The 16,801-nt window shown below is 41.3% G+C and overlaps 1 protein-coding gene across 1 annotated transcript in view; it reads right to left on the bottom strand.

The window, feature by feature from the left end:
- cimip5 (ciliary microtubule inner protein 5) overlaps positions 1–16,163 on the bottom strand; it is a 34,505-nt gene extending 18,342 nt beyond the window's left edge. Inside the window, exon 1 of the mRNA XM_069886300.1 lies at positions 15,664–16,163. Within this exon, the coding sequence (XP_069742401.1) occupies positions 15,664–15,857 (194 nt within the window). The 5' untranslated portion in view covers positions 15,858–16,163. The remainder of the gene's footprint in view (positions 1–15,663) is intronic.
- Between the last annotated feature and the right edge of the window lie 638 nt (positions 16,164–16,801).

Genomic DNA, 16,801 nt, shown 5'->3' with positions numbered 1-16,801 from the left:
CAGCAAATCATATTCAGCTGAAAATAAGCAACAAACCTCTGACAATGGAACTCGACACAGGGGCTGAAGTGTCTCTAAAGCCATTATATTTAAAGTGACACTTTCTACCACATCTACCAGTGAAAACAACTTAAGTAATACTGAGATCCATTACTGGAGACAAAATTAAAGTGTTCGGGAAATGTACGGTCAAGGTACAATACAAGCAACAACAATCAAAAATACCATCTCTTCATCATAGATACCAGGGACCAGCACTTTTCGGAAGAAACTGGATACAACACATTACCCTAGACTGGGTGGAAATCAGTTCAATACTGAATGTAAACGATGTAGACAACACATAGCCAGAACTCAACCAGATTCTCAATGACCATGCCATGGTTTTCCAACAAGGATTGGAAAAGATCAAAGAGATTCAAGCCAAACTGCAATTAAAAGAGAATATGGAACCAAAGTTCATCAAAGCCAGAACCGTTCCATTTGCAATGAAAGGAAAAATTGAAGCTGAGTTAAATAGATTAAAAGATGAAGGCATATTAGAACCAACAGAATACAGTGATTGGATAGCACCCATCATACCTGCAAAGCAAATGGTGAGATTCACATTTGCGGCAATTACAAAGTCACCATCAACCAGGCACTAAAGGAACCAGAACACGCCATGCCCAAAGCAGAAGAATTATTCCAAGCACTAAATGGAAGGCAAGAGATCACAAAATTAATTTGTCACAGGCATACCAACAATAGAGTTGGACAAAGAATCAAGAGAATATGTGACAATCAATACCCCCCTGGGACTAGTCACCTAGACACGCATCCATGTGGAATTTCAGTAGCAGCCACGATTTTTCAAGCTACAATGGACAAATTACTACATGGAATAGCAGTGGGATGTTACCTTGATTATATCATCACCACGGGCCGAACAGACAGGGAACACTTACAAAACCTTGAAAAGGTCTTAAGCAGACTACGACAGGATAAGTGGGTCTTCATGCTGCCCTAAGTGACATACTTGGGATTTACAATCGACAAGGATAGGGTACAAATGGTTCCGGCAGCCACAGAAGCCATTCACAATGCCCCATATACAACCAACAAGTCAGAATTACAGTCCTTTCTAGGGCAAATAAATCACCATCACAAATATATCCCTAACATGTCTACACTGTGCTGCCCCTAAACTGCTTACTCAAGAAAGACCAAAAATGGTACCGGGTACTGGGATACAGAAACTAAAATCACAGTTGATCGACTGAAGGAAATGTTAACATCAGCAAATGAGGTTCTACAACCCAAACGAGGTTTGGTGCTTCACCAGTAGGACTAGAAGGAGCATTGTCCCATATATTACAGAGAAGGGAGAGCAACCAGTGGCATTTGCTTTGCGGACATTAACTATAAATGAATGCAATTGCCCACAACTGGAAAAAGAAGGATGAGCAATCATTTTTGCTCTAAAAAGATTTGAACAATATCTCTACCGAAGAACTTAACACCCTAATCACTGATAACAAACCTCTAAATTTGATTCTGGGTCCCCCACAAAGCGGCAGCCAGAATTCAAAGATGGGCCATGCCGCTAGCCACACACAACTACAAGGTAAAACATAAACCGGGAACACTCAGCAGCCATGTGGATGCCTTATCACTCTTACCACTACCCAAGACAGAACAACGAGAAGAAATTATTAAATGGACGGCAGAGGCAGCAACTATCAACCAAGAACAACTTCAACAACTGCCCATTAGGTTCAGATGATCAGCAAAGAAACCAAAATGGAGGCAACTTTAAGCAAAGTCTTATTCGTTTCCCTTAATTTTTGGCCAGAATCTGATGAGGTCATACCAGAAGACCTGAAAACTTACTTCACCCGCCACCATGAACTATCAATTGAAGAAGGATGTTTACTATGGGGGACCTGTACAATTATCCTGGCCAAATGGCAAAATACCTTATTACCAGAGCTGCACCATCCAGGAATGGCACGAATGAAAGTGCTGGCCCGGATGCATGTTTGGTGGCCATCAATAGACAGAGACATTGAAACAACAGTGAGAGAATGCAAAGTACGTCAGACAACGCAGCCAGAAATGCTGCAGGCCGAGGAAATGGCCTTTCAGACCCTGGCATTGGATTCGCATAGACTTCGCAGGGCCATTCATGGGAGAGACTTTCCTTATATTGGTGGACGCACATTCTAAAAGGCCAGTAGAGTCACATATGAAAATCACCAAAGCCGATACTACAACTGAACATCTTCGGGCCATGTTTGCCACATAACGACTACCTCATGAATTGGTCATGAACAATGGAGTCCAGTTTACAACAGAACCTTTTAAGAGATTTATGTGCGACAACAATATCAGTCATATAACTACTATAGGGAGGTGGAATGCTTTGTACAAACATTCAAAAAGGCAATAAAAACCAAAAAACTCCGAAATGCCTCCTGGACTCACAAAATTGCAGATTTCCTATTGGGGTACAAAAATACACAGCATTTCACCACAAAGCACACTCCAGCGGAATTAATATTTGACTGCAACCTGCGGACAAGACTGTCCATAGTTCACTCGAATCTGGGCCTCAGTTTAGAAAAATCAACATCACCACAAACTTTTCCAAGAGCACTGGAAGTGGATGAGAGAGTACTGGCACAAGATCACAGACAATACAAAGACCCATGGGTGGTAGGGGTGATCCTACAAAAGTTGAGCACCTAGTGGGAGACAGACTGTGGAAATGACACATTGACCAATTGTGGCCATATTCTGACACTAAAATCCATGAACTACCTCATGACCTGCAGTAGGTACAACCCGATCTGCCGTGGCCTGCCACAGCAAACCAATCCCTTGGGCTAAGTGAAAGTGGGTGGAAACGGTTAGCCCAGTAACTGCGATAAGGAGCCCAGCACGTAGAACCCCGGAGGCCAGCAAAGGTGGCATCGTCGACCTGACTATCTATGGGAACCACCCAGAACAGCTCCAAGCAAATATCAGTACACCATACCACGCCGAGGTTGTACAAGACAGAGAGAAGACCACCTGAGTGCTTTAAGGACTATGTTCCAGTTATGTGATGGAGTAGTGGCCAACCGGGTAAAACTAGCCTTCTCCAGAAAAAAAGTTAGGAAAAGACAAAGCTCAACAAATATAAAATGTAAGAAATAGAAGATAAAGTTACAGAGAAGAGAAAGAAGATGGCACCCAAGAAGGAGAAAGTAAAAACAACCCAAAAAAAGTCACCAGAGAAGAAAGAAGAAGGCCTTACTGGAATGAAGGAACAGAGAGCTGTGGTGGTGAGGAGCGCCCGATCCCAGAGGTTGGTGCCTGCCCTGCGGAGTCATGACCTACCAACATGTGGACTTCAAAAATGGCTCTCAGAGCCAAACAAAAGTGCTCAATCAAAGGAACAAGAAAACACCGATGGGAGGGGGGCTCAGCAGAGGAGTGGGCAGCCACAGCGTGACCAGCTGAGAGACGCCTGACACCAGGGTGCTCAGCTGGAGGATGAGAATAGCGGCAGGGGAGGGAGCAAGGAAACAGACAAGGGAGAAAAACGGCAGGGTAACCGACAAGAGGATCAACGGCAGGAGGCCCGACAGATGGACAGCCCAGGAGGGGAGGATCAACAGCAAGAGGAGGTCCAACAAAGGTATAAGCAACTCAACAGGAAAAAAAGAGACACAGACACAAAGAGAAGATGAAGACACAAACACTCACACAGGTACAAACACAGAAGAGGAAAAAGAAGGTCAAGATCTTCACAGAGAAATAGAAGGTGAAACAGATGGATAGAATATAGATAAAGCCTTTTTTGAAGAACAAATGAGATCATTAAAAGAATGGTTATCATTAGAATTTAGTGCAATTAAAAGCAAAATCAAAAGAGCAGAAGATAAAATGCAAAGTTTAGAACTGGTCATGACAGAAGTAGGGAAAAGAGTAGAGAATGTGGAAGAGCGAGAAACAGCTGTAGAAATGGAAGTAAATGACTTAAGAGAAAAATTGGAAGAAAATGACAAAAAAATTAAAGGGACAAGAGTTGTTATCTCAGAAAATTGATATGTTGGAAAATTATAGTAGGAGAAATAACAAAAATAGTGGGCCTGAAGGAGGGTGAAGAAGGCACAGACTTGAAGGAATTTATAAAAGGATGGATCCCGAAGGTCCTGGGAGCGACAGAAATGGAAATAGAAAGGGCACACAGAGCACTAGCTCTGAAACCACAGGCACATCAAAAACCAAGATCCATCTTAGTAAAACTTTTGAGATATACGACAAGAGAAAATACACTGGAGCAAGCAAGGAATAAAGTTAGAGAAGGTAATAAGCCATTGGATTATTATCCAAAATAATTTTTTACCCAGACATAAGTTTTGAACTCTTAAAGAGGAAGAAGGAGTTTAATACAGCAAAAATTATTTTATGGAAAAAAGGTTATAAATTCATGTTAAGATATCCAGCCATGCTTAAAATATTTATACCCAGGGAGCAAAACAAACTGTTCTCGGATCCGGAGGAAGCACAAGAATTTGCAGAACGTTTGCAGGAGAGAAGAAGAGATAAAGAGATGTAACAAGAATGAAGAATGTTGATAAAGTATATATAAAGATGTGAAAACAATGTATACGTAAAGAACTAAAGAGGGAAAAGAGAAGGGAAGGAAGGGGGGGAAAAAAGAGCTTTGTTATATGTGTTTTAAAAAAAGTGTTTTCTGGGGAGGGTTGGGGGAGAGGGAATAAACATCACTGCAAAATCAGTTGATGCTTGCGAGCAAGATCACAATCCAAATGGAAAGGGGAGTTGTGGTTGCCCGGCAAGGGATAAGGGGCAACTCAGAGAGGGGGGAGCATTTGGGGTTAAGGTATTATTGGGTGTAGGAATTGTTGGAGTATTTTATGTTGTAAATGTGCTGTTTAAAAAGGGAAAAATAAGAGATGAAAATGGGAAAAAGAAGGATGGAGGTGGCGAGGAAGCAGAAAAGAGGTGTAAGCAAGATACAAGATGGCCACATTGAACTATATGATTATAAACATTAATGGGATACATAACCAAATTAAGAGGCTACTAAATTTACTGAAGAAAGAGAAAATAGATATAGCATTTGTGCAGGAAATGCATCTAACTGAAGTGGAACATTACAAATTAAAGAGAGACTGTCTAGGATACATAGCGGCAGCATCATATAATTCAAAAGCTAGAGGTGTAGCCATATTAGTTAACAAAAATATTCAATCAAAATAGAGGAGGAAATAATAGATCCAGCAGGGAGGTATGTAATGATAAAGTGTCAGATATACTCAGAATTTTGGAATTTGCTCAATATATATGCACCTAATGAGGAGGATCAAAAGTTTATGCAGGTTATATTTTTGAAGATTGCAGACACACAAGGAAATATATTGATAGGAGGGGATTTTAACCTTAATTTGGATCCAATATTGGATAAAACTGGACAAAAGACAAGCAAAAAGAATAAAGTAGCCAAATTTATGGTTAAATCAATGCAGGAAATGAAACTTATGGATATATGAAGGAGGAAACACCCAAGAGAGAAGGAATATTCATATTATTTGAGTAGGCATAAAACGTACTCAAGGATTGATATGTTTTTGTTGTCGGCCCATATTCAAGGGAGAGCTAGGAAAATGGAGTATAAAGCTATCAGATCATTCACCCCTGTTATTAGCAATAGAACTGGAGGACATCCCATCAAGAACATATAGATGGAGGTTAAACTCCACGCTAATTAAAAGACAGGAATTTAGAGAGTTTACTGAATGCCAAATTAAAACATATTTTGAAATAAACACAGAATCAGTGAAAGACAAATTTATATTATGGGATGCAATGAAAGCCTTCATTAGAGGACAGATAATAAGTTATGTAACTAAGAGGAAAAAGGATTACAATCAGGAAATAGAGCAGTTGGAAAGGGAGATAGTAAGTACAGAAAAGGAACTCGTAAAAAGGGATGATATAACAAAAGAGCGAGAATTGGCGGACAAAAAAAATACGAAACATTACAAACGTACAAGGTGGAGAAGAACATAATGAAAACAAAGCAAAAGTATTATGAACTAGGAGAAAAAACACAAAATATTAGCCTGGCAACTTTAAAAAGAACAAGTTAAAAGAACTGTATTTGGCATCAAGAAAAAAAGACAAACAAATTACATATAACCCAACAGAGATTAATGAAAACTTTAAGGAATTTTATGAACAATTATACCAAACTGAGAATGAGGGGAAAGATGATAAAATAGAAGAGTTTTTAGCTAAAATTGAACTGCTGAAATTGCAAGAAGAGGAACAAAACAAACTAATAAAACCATTTGAAATAGAGGATATATTAAAAAAAGCTGCCGAACAATAAAACACCAGGAGAGGATGGATTTTCAATAGAATTTTATAAAACATTTAAAGAGTTATTAATTCCTCCTCTCCTGGAAGTAATGAACCAGATAGAAGAAACACAAAACTTCACAGATTCATGTAAGACAGCAATAATTACAGTAATACCAAAAACAGGGAAGTATCCATTAACATCAGCATCATATAGACCAATATCTCTACTTAATTCAGATTATAAAATAGCAAAATTATTAGCAAACAGATTGGCTGATTGTGTACCAAAAATAGTAAAACAAGATCAAACTGGATTTATTAAGAAAAGACGAACAGTGGATAATGTCTCTAATTCACGCAGTTCAAGGAAATAAGAAACCAACAGTGGCTTTTGCTTTAGATGCAAAAAAAGCTTTTGACAGAGTAGAGTGGAACTACTTATTTAAAGTATTACAGAAGTTCAATCTACCAGAAAAATATATTAATTGGATTAAAGCATTGTATAATAGACCGTTGGCAACGGTAGCAGTAAATGGATATGTATCGAGTTACTTTAAATGAAGTAGGTCAACTAGACAGGGATGTCCACTATCCCCCTCATTGTTCACCTTAGCAATGGAATCTTTGGCAGAACTGATAATAAAATAAAATAAAATAAAAGGGATAAAAATAAAGGAGGAGTATAAAATCAGCTTATTTGCAGATGACATCATAGTATACCTAACAGAACCAGAGATATCAATAAAAGAATTACATAAGAAATTGAAGGAATATGGAGAAATATCGGGTTACAAGAGCAACGCAAAGAAAAGTGAAGTGATGCCAATGAGTAATGGGGATTATACAGAATTTGAAAAAGAATCGCCATTTAAATGGCAAGCACAAGCAATCTGATAACTAGGTATCAGGTTAGATAATAACTTAAGCCACCTGTACAAACTAAATTATCAGCCACTAATAAAGAAATTGCAGGAAGATTTAGAACATTGGAAAGAATTACCGCTAACGTTGATAGGAAGGGTAAACTGCATTGAAATGAATGTGTTCCCAAGTACACAATACTTATTTCAAACGTTACCAATTCCCTTAACAGAGAAATTCTTTAATGAACTAAAGAGAATAATAAGGAAATTCTTGTGGAAAGGGAGGAAACCGAGGGTAGCATTAGATAAATTAACAGAGAGGTATAACCAAGATGGTTTGCAGTTACCAAACTTTAGAAATTATTATAGAGCTGCACAATTAAGGTATTTATCAGATTTTTACCAGACAAGGGAAAAACCAGACTGGACAAAGAGAGAACTAGATAAAATAGGGGAGGAGGTACCGGAACATAAACTTTATAAGTGGGATGAAAAGTTGGTGCAATATAAAACCTCACCAGTATTGCATCATTTACTTAATATATGGAAGATGATCCACTTAGAAAGGAAAAAAACGAATTACCAAATACCAAAATTATTATTGATGCAAAATCCATTAATCCTTTTTACAACAGATAACCTTTTCTTTAGAGAATGGGAGAGAAAAGGAATCAAAAGAATAGAAATTTGTTTTTTTCAGTAATAATTTATTAACATTTGAACAGTTGAAGTACAAACATAGAACAATGTTTGCATATCATCAACTGAAAGCTTATTTAAAGGATAAATTGGGAAACAGACTGAGATTACCAGAAGGAAGCAGCTTTGAATATGTGATTACAGACACAATGATAATTAAAAGATTTATAACAAACATGTACATTAAGCTGCAAGATAAGGAAAAGTATGAAATAAACTATAAACCTAAATAAAAATGGGAAAAGGATTTAAACATAAAGATAAAAAATGAAGTATGGGAAAAGTTATGTTCTGGAACGATGAAGAATACAATAAACACAAGGTTACGCATGATACAGTATAATTGGTTACACAGGGAATATATTACTCCTCAAAAATTAAAAAAATGGGATTCAACATTATCAGATAGATGTTTTTGCTGTAAGAAGGAAATGGTAACGACAATACATGCAATTTGGGCATGTACGAAAGTGAATATGTTCTGATCTAAATCAGATATTAAATAAAATCACAAAAAATAACACCAAAAAATCCAGAGATCTTTCTTTTAAGTAACACAAGAAGTAAAGAATTAGTCCTCAAATTGGATAAAGCACAAAAAAGATTTATTATGATAGCCTTAGCTGTAGCAAAAAAATGTATAATGTCAACTTGGAAAATGGAAGAGAGCCTGAGAATACAGCAATGTACATGGAAATGATTGAAAAGACAAACCCCTAACTTAGCCTCCGAGCAACCATATCAGTGAATAGGAAGGTAGTCGCTACAATTAGTTACCCTTCACTTCCAATGACCTGCTAATTTCTCCAGCACATTTCTTTATTGAATTGTCCAGGATATGATCCAGTTCCTTGAGGATTGTTAGTGCAGCACTCATCCAGGCAACTGGATGGTGGAAAGGGCTTCTGGTGTCTGGAATTGCTTCACTCACCAGAGGGTACCCAAGGCGCTCTGCTAACCACTACATTTGTGTGCCTGCAGCAGTTGAGTTTCCAGTTGATCCTGATTCCCAGCTATGTTAATGCCAGTGACATCGAATGCCAAAGCTAAATCGTTAGACTCGTTAATAGCATTGGATAGAAAGATTTTGCTTCCTGAACGCTTTTGGGTGTATTTTATGCTGTTTTGTATATTTATTATGGACAGTAACATAAACTAAATAAGATATTTTGAAAATACTAACATACATATATTGTAAATCCATAATTCATATTCTAAGCATACCTTTTTTCAATTAAAAAACTAATAAAACAAAAAAAAGAAATAAAGAAAATAATAGAGGAGAAAAACTCAAACCCCTTAACTAACCACATTGCTGGATGCTATACATGACTGGTATTAAAATAAAAATGAAAGTTAAAAAAATTAATATAAAGAACATGGAAAAGATTCAAGTCAAACAATTTAATTACACCAAAGTTATAAAGTAAGATAGTGAGTCATAAATGACCCCCATAACTTCTGGAATCTTATATCTGAATTATTAATTGAATAACAAATCTTTTCCATATTCAAACAGGACACGAAGTCACACAGCCACTGATCATGAGTAGGTGGGGCAGCATCCCTCGGTTTAAGAAAGGCAAAAGAAAAGGTGGAACCCTGAACCAAAGATAAAGAAGAATTATTCCCCTCCTGTTGTACCAAAGAGGGCCACCAAAGGATTCAGCATTCAATCCATATTGAAAATTTTTGATGAAGTATGGAAAACTCCAGTTATGCTGTTGATCACAAAAACACACCTTAAGCCTGTTCTGTGCTGTATATGGTTATATGTGTCATGATAATGAATATGCATGATATGTATTAACCTGACCGGAAGTCAGATGGTATGCACTGGAGGTGGAAGGTACAGGATGATGAAATAAGGGAAGCAGGAAAATAAAGACACTGAGATGTTCAACTGGTAAAGCATGTGGTGATGGTGTTATTAATTTCACATTTTGGGCCACAAATGTGACATTGGCGACGAGGATAAACATTTTGGATTTTAAATGTGATAAACATTTTGGATTTTGAATCGGTGGCTTTGAGCTGGAAGGTTTTCTTCATGGCAGTCACAGAAGCTGAATTTCTAGCACTTCGAGGTGTTCCTCATTTTGACCCGAGGGGTGATGCAAGCACTGTGAGTGTGAAGTGGAAGGCATGGCTGGAAGAATTTGAAGCCTACGCCGACAGTCGTGGCCTATTTCTCGATAGCAGTACAGCGGAACAGAAAGCGCAGCGGAGGGCGTTACTTCTCTTCACCGCAGGACCCGCAGTTCGGGAAACTTTTAAGATGCTTTCGAATACTGGAAGGAAGGAGGAATACCAGAAAGCCGTAGATGCATTGAATGCACACTATGTGGTGACACCGAATGCTACATTTCAACGCCATTTGTTTCGCAAGACAAAACAAGAAGATGAAGAAACGGTTGCCCAGTCATGACGAGATTGCGACAACTGGCTGTGGGATGCAATTACATGGTAGCTGATTTGGACAACCAGTTATTGGATCAAGTTGTGCAGCACTGCAGATCAGACAAACTCAGAAGGCGATTGCTGGAAAAAGGGGGTGAGTTGAAACTTACCAATGCTTTAGCAATTGCTGCTGCATTAGAGGTTGATGAGGGGAAATTTCATACCATGAAACTGAAAGACAACTCAAGCCAGCCCAGTAAAGACAAAGTTGGTCAACAAGTAAATAGGCTCTCACATAGCCATAGCCAGCCAAGAAATATGCCGACACATGGCTTGGAGTGTTACAGATGTGGAAACAGAGGTAATTTTGGAAAAGACCCATGCTGCCCAGCAAAAGGCAAAGTTTGTAGAAAGTGTGGAGGTAAGGACCACTTTGCAAAGAAGTGCAAAAGCAAGTCAAATGCAAACCAGAATGGGAAGAGTACAGCTTCTAAGGGCAAAGCTTGGGGGAAAGGAAAGTATCCTGGAAAGAAAGGCACTATTCGCCATTTAGAAGGTGACCCAGAAAGTGACGATGATGATGACAACCAGGATGGGCAGAAATACTATCAGTTTACATTGAATAATGTACATCACGAGAAGGTCCCAGTGATAATTGGTGGTGTGACAGTTCTGGTCATTGTAGACTCAGGCAGTGACAGTAATGTAATTGACTGACATTTATGGGAAAAATTGAAAAAAGATCATTTGTACATCAAAGAAGTGTTCAAAGAAACTGTATCCATACACAGCAACCAAGCCATTGCAGACCATTGGATGTTTCACTGCGACTGTTGAAGCTGGTGACAAGTACACCGAAGCAGAGTTTGTTGTCATAGACGAGAGGGGAGAACCATTGCTGAGTAGACGCACGGAGCAAGACCAGGCAATACTTCATATTGGAGCTCGTGTCAATTCAGTTCAGTCATACGAGGATATGAAGCAAGAATTCCCCGCAGTTTTCCAGGGAGTAGGAAAGCTGAAAGGTCGACAACTAAAGCTAGCAGTGGACAAAACGCTCAAACCCAAGGCGCAACCAGTGCGCAGAACTCCATTTGGACTTCGTGGGAAAGTTGAGGCCAAAATCAAAGAGTTGATCGAGCAAGACATTATTGAACCTGTAGAACATTCAACACAATGGGTCAGCCCAGTAGAGATCATGCCCAAACCAAATGGTGACATAAGACTGTGTGTTGATATGAGGATGGCCAATTAAGCTATAATTCGAGAACAACACCCCATACCAACAGTGGAGGAAGTACTTCAGGAGTTAACAACCAGTCAGGTGTTCTCAAAAATTGATTTAAAATGGGGCTATCATCAACTAGAGCTGGACCCAGAATCCAGGGACGTGACAACATTTGTGACTCACTGTGGATTGTACCGGTACAAGAGACTATTGTTCGGCATCAATGCAGCTCCTGAGATCTACCAGTACGAAATCCATTGAGTGATTCAAGGCATTCTTGGAATTTCCAACATTTCTGACGACATCATAGTCCATGCGGCTACAAAGGAAGAGCATGACAGACGGTTGAGGTGTGTGCTATCCAGACTACAGAGGGCAGGCCTCACCATGAATGGAGACAAGTGCCAGTTTGGTGGCTCAGAGATGGAATTCATGGGACACAGGCTTACACGGGAAGGACTGAACACAGCTGATGCCAAGGTGAAAGCTGTTGCAGATGCACATGAACCCCAGAATGCAACGGAGATGAGGAGCTTCTTGGGATTGGTTAATTATTGCGCAAAGTTCATCCCTAACTTTGCTACACTGGCAGAACCATTGAGGAAACTAACCAGGAAAGGTGTACCATTCCATTTTGGCTCTGAGCAGAAGGGAGCATTCACAGCTCTGAAACAAAGTCTGATGAATGCCGATACTCTTGGGTATTATGATCCGGCTGCACCAACCAAAGTCATAGCTAGTCCTGTTGGTTTAGGAGCCCTGTTGGTCCAGATGCGTGATGTGGGACCAAGAATCATTGCCTATGCCAGCAGATCTTTGACAGATGTGGAAAGGAGATATTCTCAGACAGAGAAAGAAGCACTCGGACTTGTATGGGCCTGCGAGAGATTCCATGCATATTTGTATGGCATTGAATTTGAACTCATCATGGACCATAAACCATTGGAGGTGATCTATGCCGCCAGGTCCAAACCGTGTGCCAGGACAGAACGATGGGTGCTCAGACTCCAACCGTACAAGTACAGAGTAGTTCATATTGCCGGGAAAGCAAACATTGCTTATCTGCTGTCCGGATTGTTGAAAAATGGATGCCCACAATCCAAGTCAGAATTGGGGACAGAAGCAGAGAGTTTTGTACGCTTTGTAGCTATTCAGTCGACACCGGAAGCTGTGACAACGAGGGAAGTCGAGAGAGAGTCCGAACATGACTCAGAACTCATGGAAGTTAGAGAATGTATCCAAAGTGGACAATGGGACAAGTGAATTCACAAGGCATATATTCCCATTAGAGATGAACTTTGTTGCATCGGGCAATGTGTATTGAGGGGGTGTAGATTGGTGATACCACAGAGGTTGAGACTGAAGGCTCATGAAGGACACCTAGGTATTGTTGGTACCAAGCAAAACCTCAGGAGTAAAGCATGGTGGCCAGGTTGTGATAAAGACGCAGAGAAATTCGTCAAAACCTGCCATGGGTGTCAACTCACAAGTAGGAGTAATCCTCCAGGGCCGATCCGGAGTACGCAACTCCCGACAGGACCGTGGATCGATGTAGCTGTTGATTTTCTCGGACATTTACCAACTGGTGAGTCAATCATGGTAGTGGTGGACTACTACAGCAGATACTATGAGTACTCTGTGATGAGGTCAACGACCACTGAAAAAACAATACAAACATTGGCAGAGATCTTCGCGAGATATGGATTGCCTGTTACGCTATACTCTGACAATGGTCCACAGTTCATTTCAGAGACATTTGCTGAATACATGAGGACCACAGGTATCCACCATCATAAGGTAACTCCTAAATGGCCGCAAGCCAATGGGGAAGTTGAGAGACAAAATCAGTCCATCGAAAAACGATTACGGATTGCTCATGCAGAAGGACAGAACTGGAGAGAAGCATTGCTATCCTATGTAGCTGTTTATCGGGCAATGCCTCATGCAACCACAGGAAAAAGTCCAGCAGAAGTACTTTTTGGGAGGAAAATCTGCACAAAAATGCCCGAAATAAAGGAAATCAGGGACGACCAGGAGATGAAGGACCACGATGCTGAAAAGAAGGGAGCAGCAAAACTGTATGCAGACTTGAGGCGTGGGGCCAGGTACTCAGAGATCATGCCTGGAGATAATGTTCTTGTGAGGCAAGAGAGTGGTGGTAAGCTAGACACACCTTATTACCATCAACCCTACACGGTTGTATCCAGAAGCAGCAGTATGGTGACAATCAAGTCTCCACCTGGAGTCCTGTACAAAAGAAACGTGTCTGGTGTCAAAAAGTACCAATCCAGAGCGACACCGAGTGAAGTGGTTGGAAGTCCAATACGAGATGCTCAACCTGAGGGACCAGATGATGTTCCAGAGGTAGTTACCAGCATTCCCGATGAAGTGGCCAGAGTACCAGAAACACCAGTGTTTCCGGTGCTGAGGGTGAACAACCAAGTTGCGACAGTTGCATTGCAGGAAGGCCGAGACGGGACAGGAAACCACCTAAGCGATATGAAGATTTTGTGCCATATTTCTAATCGCGCCTGCATTATCACGAAAGTGAAAGTTTGTGATAGTTGGAATGAGTTTCAATGAAGCGCAGTAATGTTACTCCCCAAGGAAGAGAAATGATAATGGGAACATTTGGACAGTGATTTGATCAATACATCATAAAGTACATGTATGAGTGCTGTATGAATTGCATTTTTGTTTAGTCGACTATTTGGTATTAAATGAAAAAAAAAGTATTGGAATTTAAACATGTGAGGTGTATAAATTTAAATGTTTACATTTTGCACGAGGTGAGCATTGTATTAGTATAATTACAGAAGAACAGTTGAGCTATTATATTGCATTGGGTTATAACAGGTTTATGTAACATTTTGTGAACAGGGAATTTGAAGTTGGTTTTGTTTTGAATTTGAAATTGTTTTGTTGGTTCAGAAGGCAGAAAAATGCTATTGATAGTGTTAAAGTGTTTACATTTAAACATAAAGATACAAAGTTTATTTCTGGTGAAAGGAGGGATGTCATGATAATGAATATGCATGAGATGTATTAACGTGACCGGAAGTCAGACGGTATGCACTGGAGGTGGAAGGTGCGGGATGATGAAATAAGGGAAGCAGGAAAATAAAGACACGGAGATGTTCAACTGGTAAAGCATGTGGTGACGGTGTTATTAATTTCACATTTCAGGCCACAAATGTTCCTATTTGGTGGTAGAGGCGGATTCGCTGACTATGTTCAAAAGAGAGTCTTGTGGGTAACGGAGTTAAGGGTTATGGGGATAAGGCTGGAAAGGGGTACTGATGGTAATGATCAGCCATGATCTAAAATGGCGGTGCTGGCCCAATGGCCTACTCCAGCTCCTATTGTCTATTTAGATATACCGATTTTTGTGATTTCCTGTCATATTTTAAATCTCCTTCAAGGATACAAACCCATGAAGTGCAGCAGGACATTGAAAATTCATTTCCTGCATCTGCACTTGGGACTTCCTGCTGATCCTGGTGCAGTCAGTGACCAACCATGGTGAGAGGACATGGCACCTACGCATCTGGAATCCAGCAATGCTGCCTGTGACAACAGAGGCATCAGATGCTGAGCACAAATTAAAATCAGTAGCAAAACATTTTTAGGTCAGTTGAACTAACGAGCGTCATGAACAAACATCTTAAATTCCATCAAAGTTAACTTGACATTTCTCCAACTTGCTGCGTGAGAGGAAATCTGAAATTATCTTCGTGTTCGTCTTGAAATTGTCTTTCATCATCTCCGATTTATTTTCAAGAAGCAAACCTTTTTTTGGGGGGGTGGGAGAGATGTTGTCCCGTCTTTGGGACTTCGATGGTTTTGCTCTCCCTCGTCCTTTACCAGCCCGTCTTGCTGCACGGAGGGTCTGGGCGACTTCACCTGCTGGGTCGTGGATTGGACTGCCCGTGGTGTCATGGGCTCCACCGACCCCTTCCACGGCGAGTTCACCGGATCCGGTCCATCCACCAACACCCACAGGGACGCAGCGAGCCTGGGATGAGCGCCCTTTCGCTGAGAAAGAGCAGCGGCCCCCGTAAGGGAAAGTCCGGGCCAGCAACTCCTCCTGCAAAAGTCGAGCAGGATACTCACCACTGCACGACACCCTGACGCTCCGCCCGCACGAACTCCCTCCACACTTGGTCGTTCCGAACGCCATTCAGCCTGTCCTTGCCCGGGGCCGAGCGGACGCTCCCCGCCGCCTTGCTGTGGGGAGTCGGGGCACCGACCGTCGCTGCGTCTGCCAGGCGGTAGCCGGCCGACGTGGTCCTGTTAAAATCAGCCATCCTGACCCGCGCCTCAAAAGAGACAATGGCCCAGTGATCAGAAAGAGTTTTCCATCCCCGCCGGCTTCAGAGCAAGGAAGGCTCCGGCTTCTTCTGGCGGCGCGTCGCCGCACGGAGAGGCGAGCCGGTGGCGAGCGCACAAGGCGGGAGCAGCTGCCGCTTGTTGACCGTCGCTAGGGGAGACCCGGCTTCCCGGGACCAGGATCAAGGCCACGGAAAGCACCTCCCTCTGTCCCCGGGTATGGTAAGCAGCTCCGAGCCAAACACCGGCCATCGTCGGTTAGAAGGGAGGGGGATTGACGGCAAATGAAGTTGGGGGTGGGGGCAAGAAGGGTGAGGATCCCCTCAACACTACAAGCGGATGGGTGACGGCTTCGGCAGACATCGACTGTTGAACAAAGACACCACCTTCTTAACTTGCTCGCTCGAGGTGATTGTCTTCAAATTATCTTAATGTAGTTCCATTTTTGTCAATGAATGGAAATTTTCAATGGCAACGACGCAATTGCACAGCTGGCATCGTGGTCCGACGCCGGACTCGGTCCCCGGTGCTCCCATCAGGCTGCGACAGCAATGTTCTTTGGGGAGATGTGTCCATCTCCATGCTGTGAGTCCAATAAACAGTTCTCAACCAGCAAAGACCTATAATAAATGCAACATGGGTGTACTGCAGAAATATTCCCTAACTTCCAAAGGCACTTTAACTCAGTGACTCTGTTTGTGAGCTGTGATTCATTCAGATGCAACTCCATACAGCTGTGAGAGTTTTGAGAACACATGCCCTCCTGAAGCAAGTCACCATTATAAGTGCGCATCAATTCACCTTTGTTGCTAACGTGAAATAATATTGCTCAAAGATAGCCTAAGATAGTAATCTGTTGCTGTGGCAATGATTGTACTCTGATGCCAGTTTCCATACTATAGCATGGGTAACACAATGTAAG

The sequence above is a fragment of the Narcine bancroftii genome, chromosome 6, assembly GCF_036971445.1.
Source record: "Narcine bancroftii isolate sNarBan1 chromosome 6, sNarBan1.hap1, whole genome shotgun sequence".
NCBI lineage: Eukaryota > Metazoa > Chordata > Chondrichthyes > Torpediniformes > Narcinidae > Narcine > Narcine bancroftii.
Note: the sequence above shows the minus strand (reverse complement) of the source record. Positions and strands in the feature narration are given on the sequence as shown.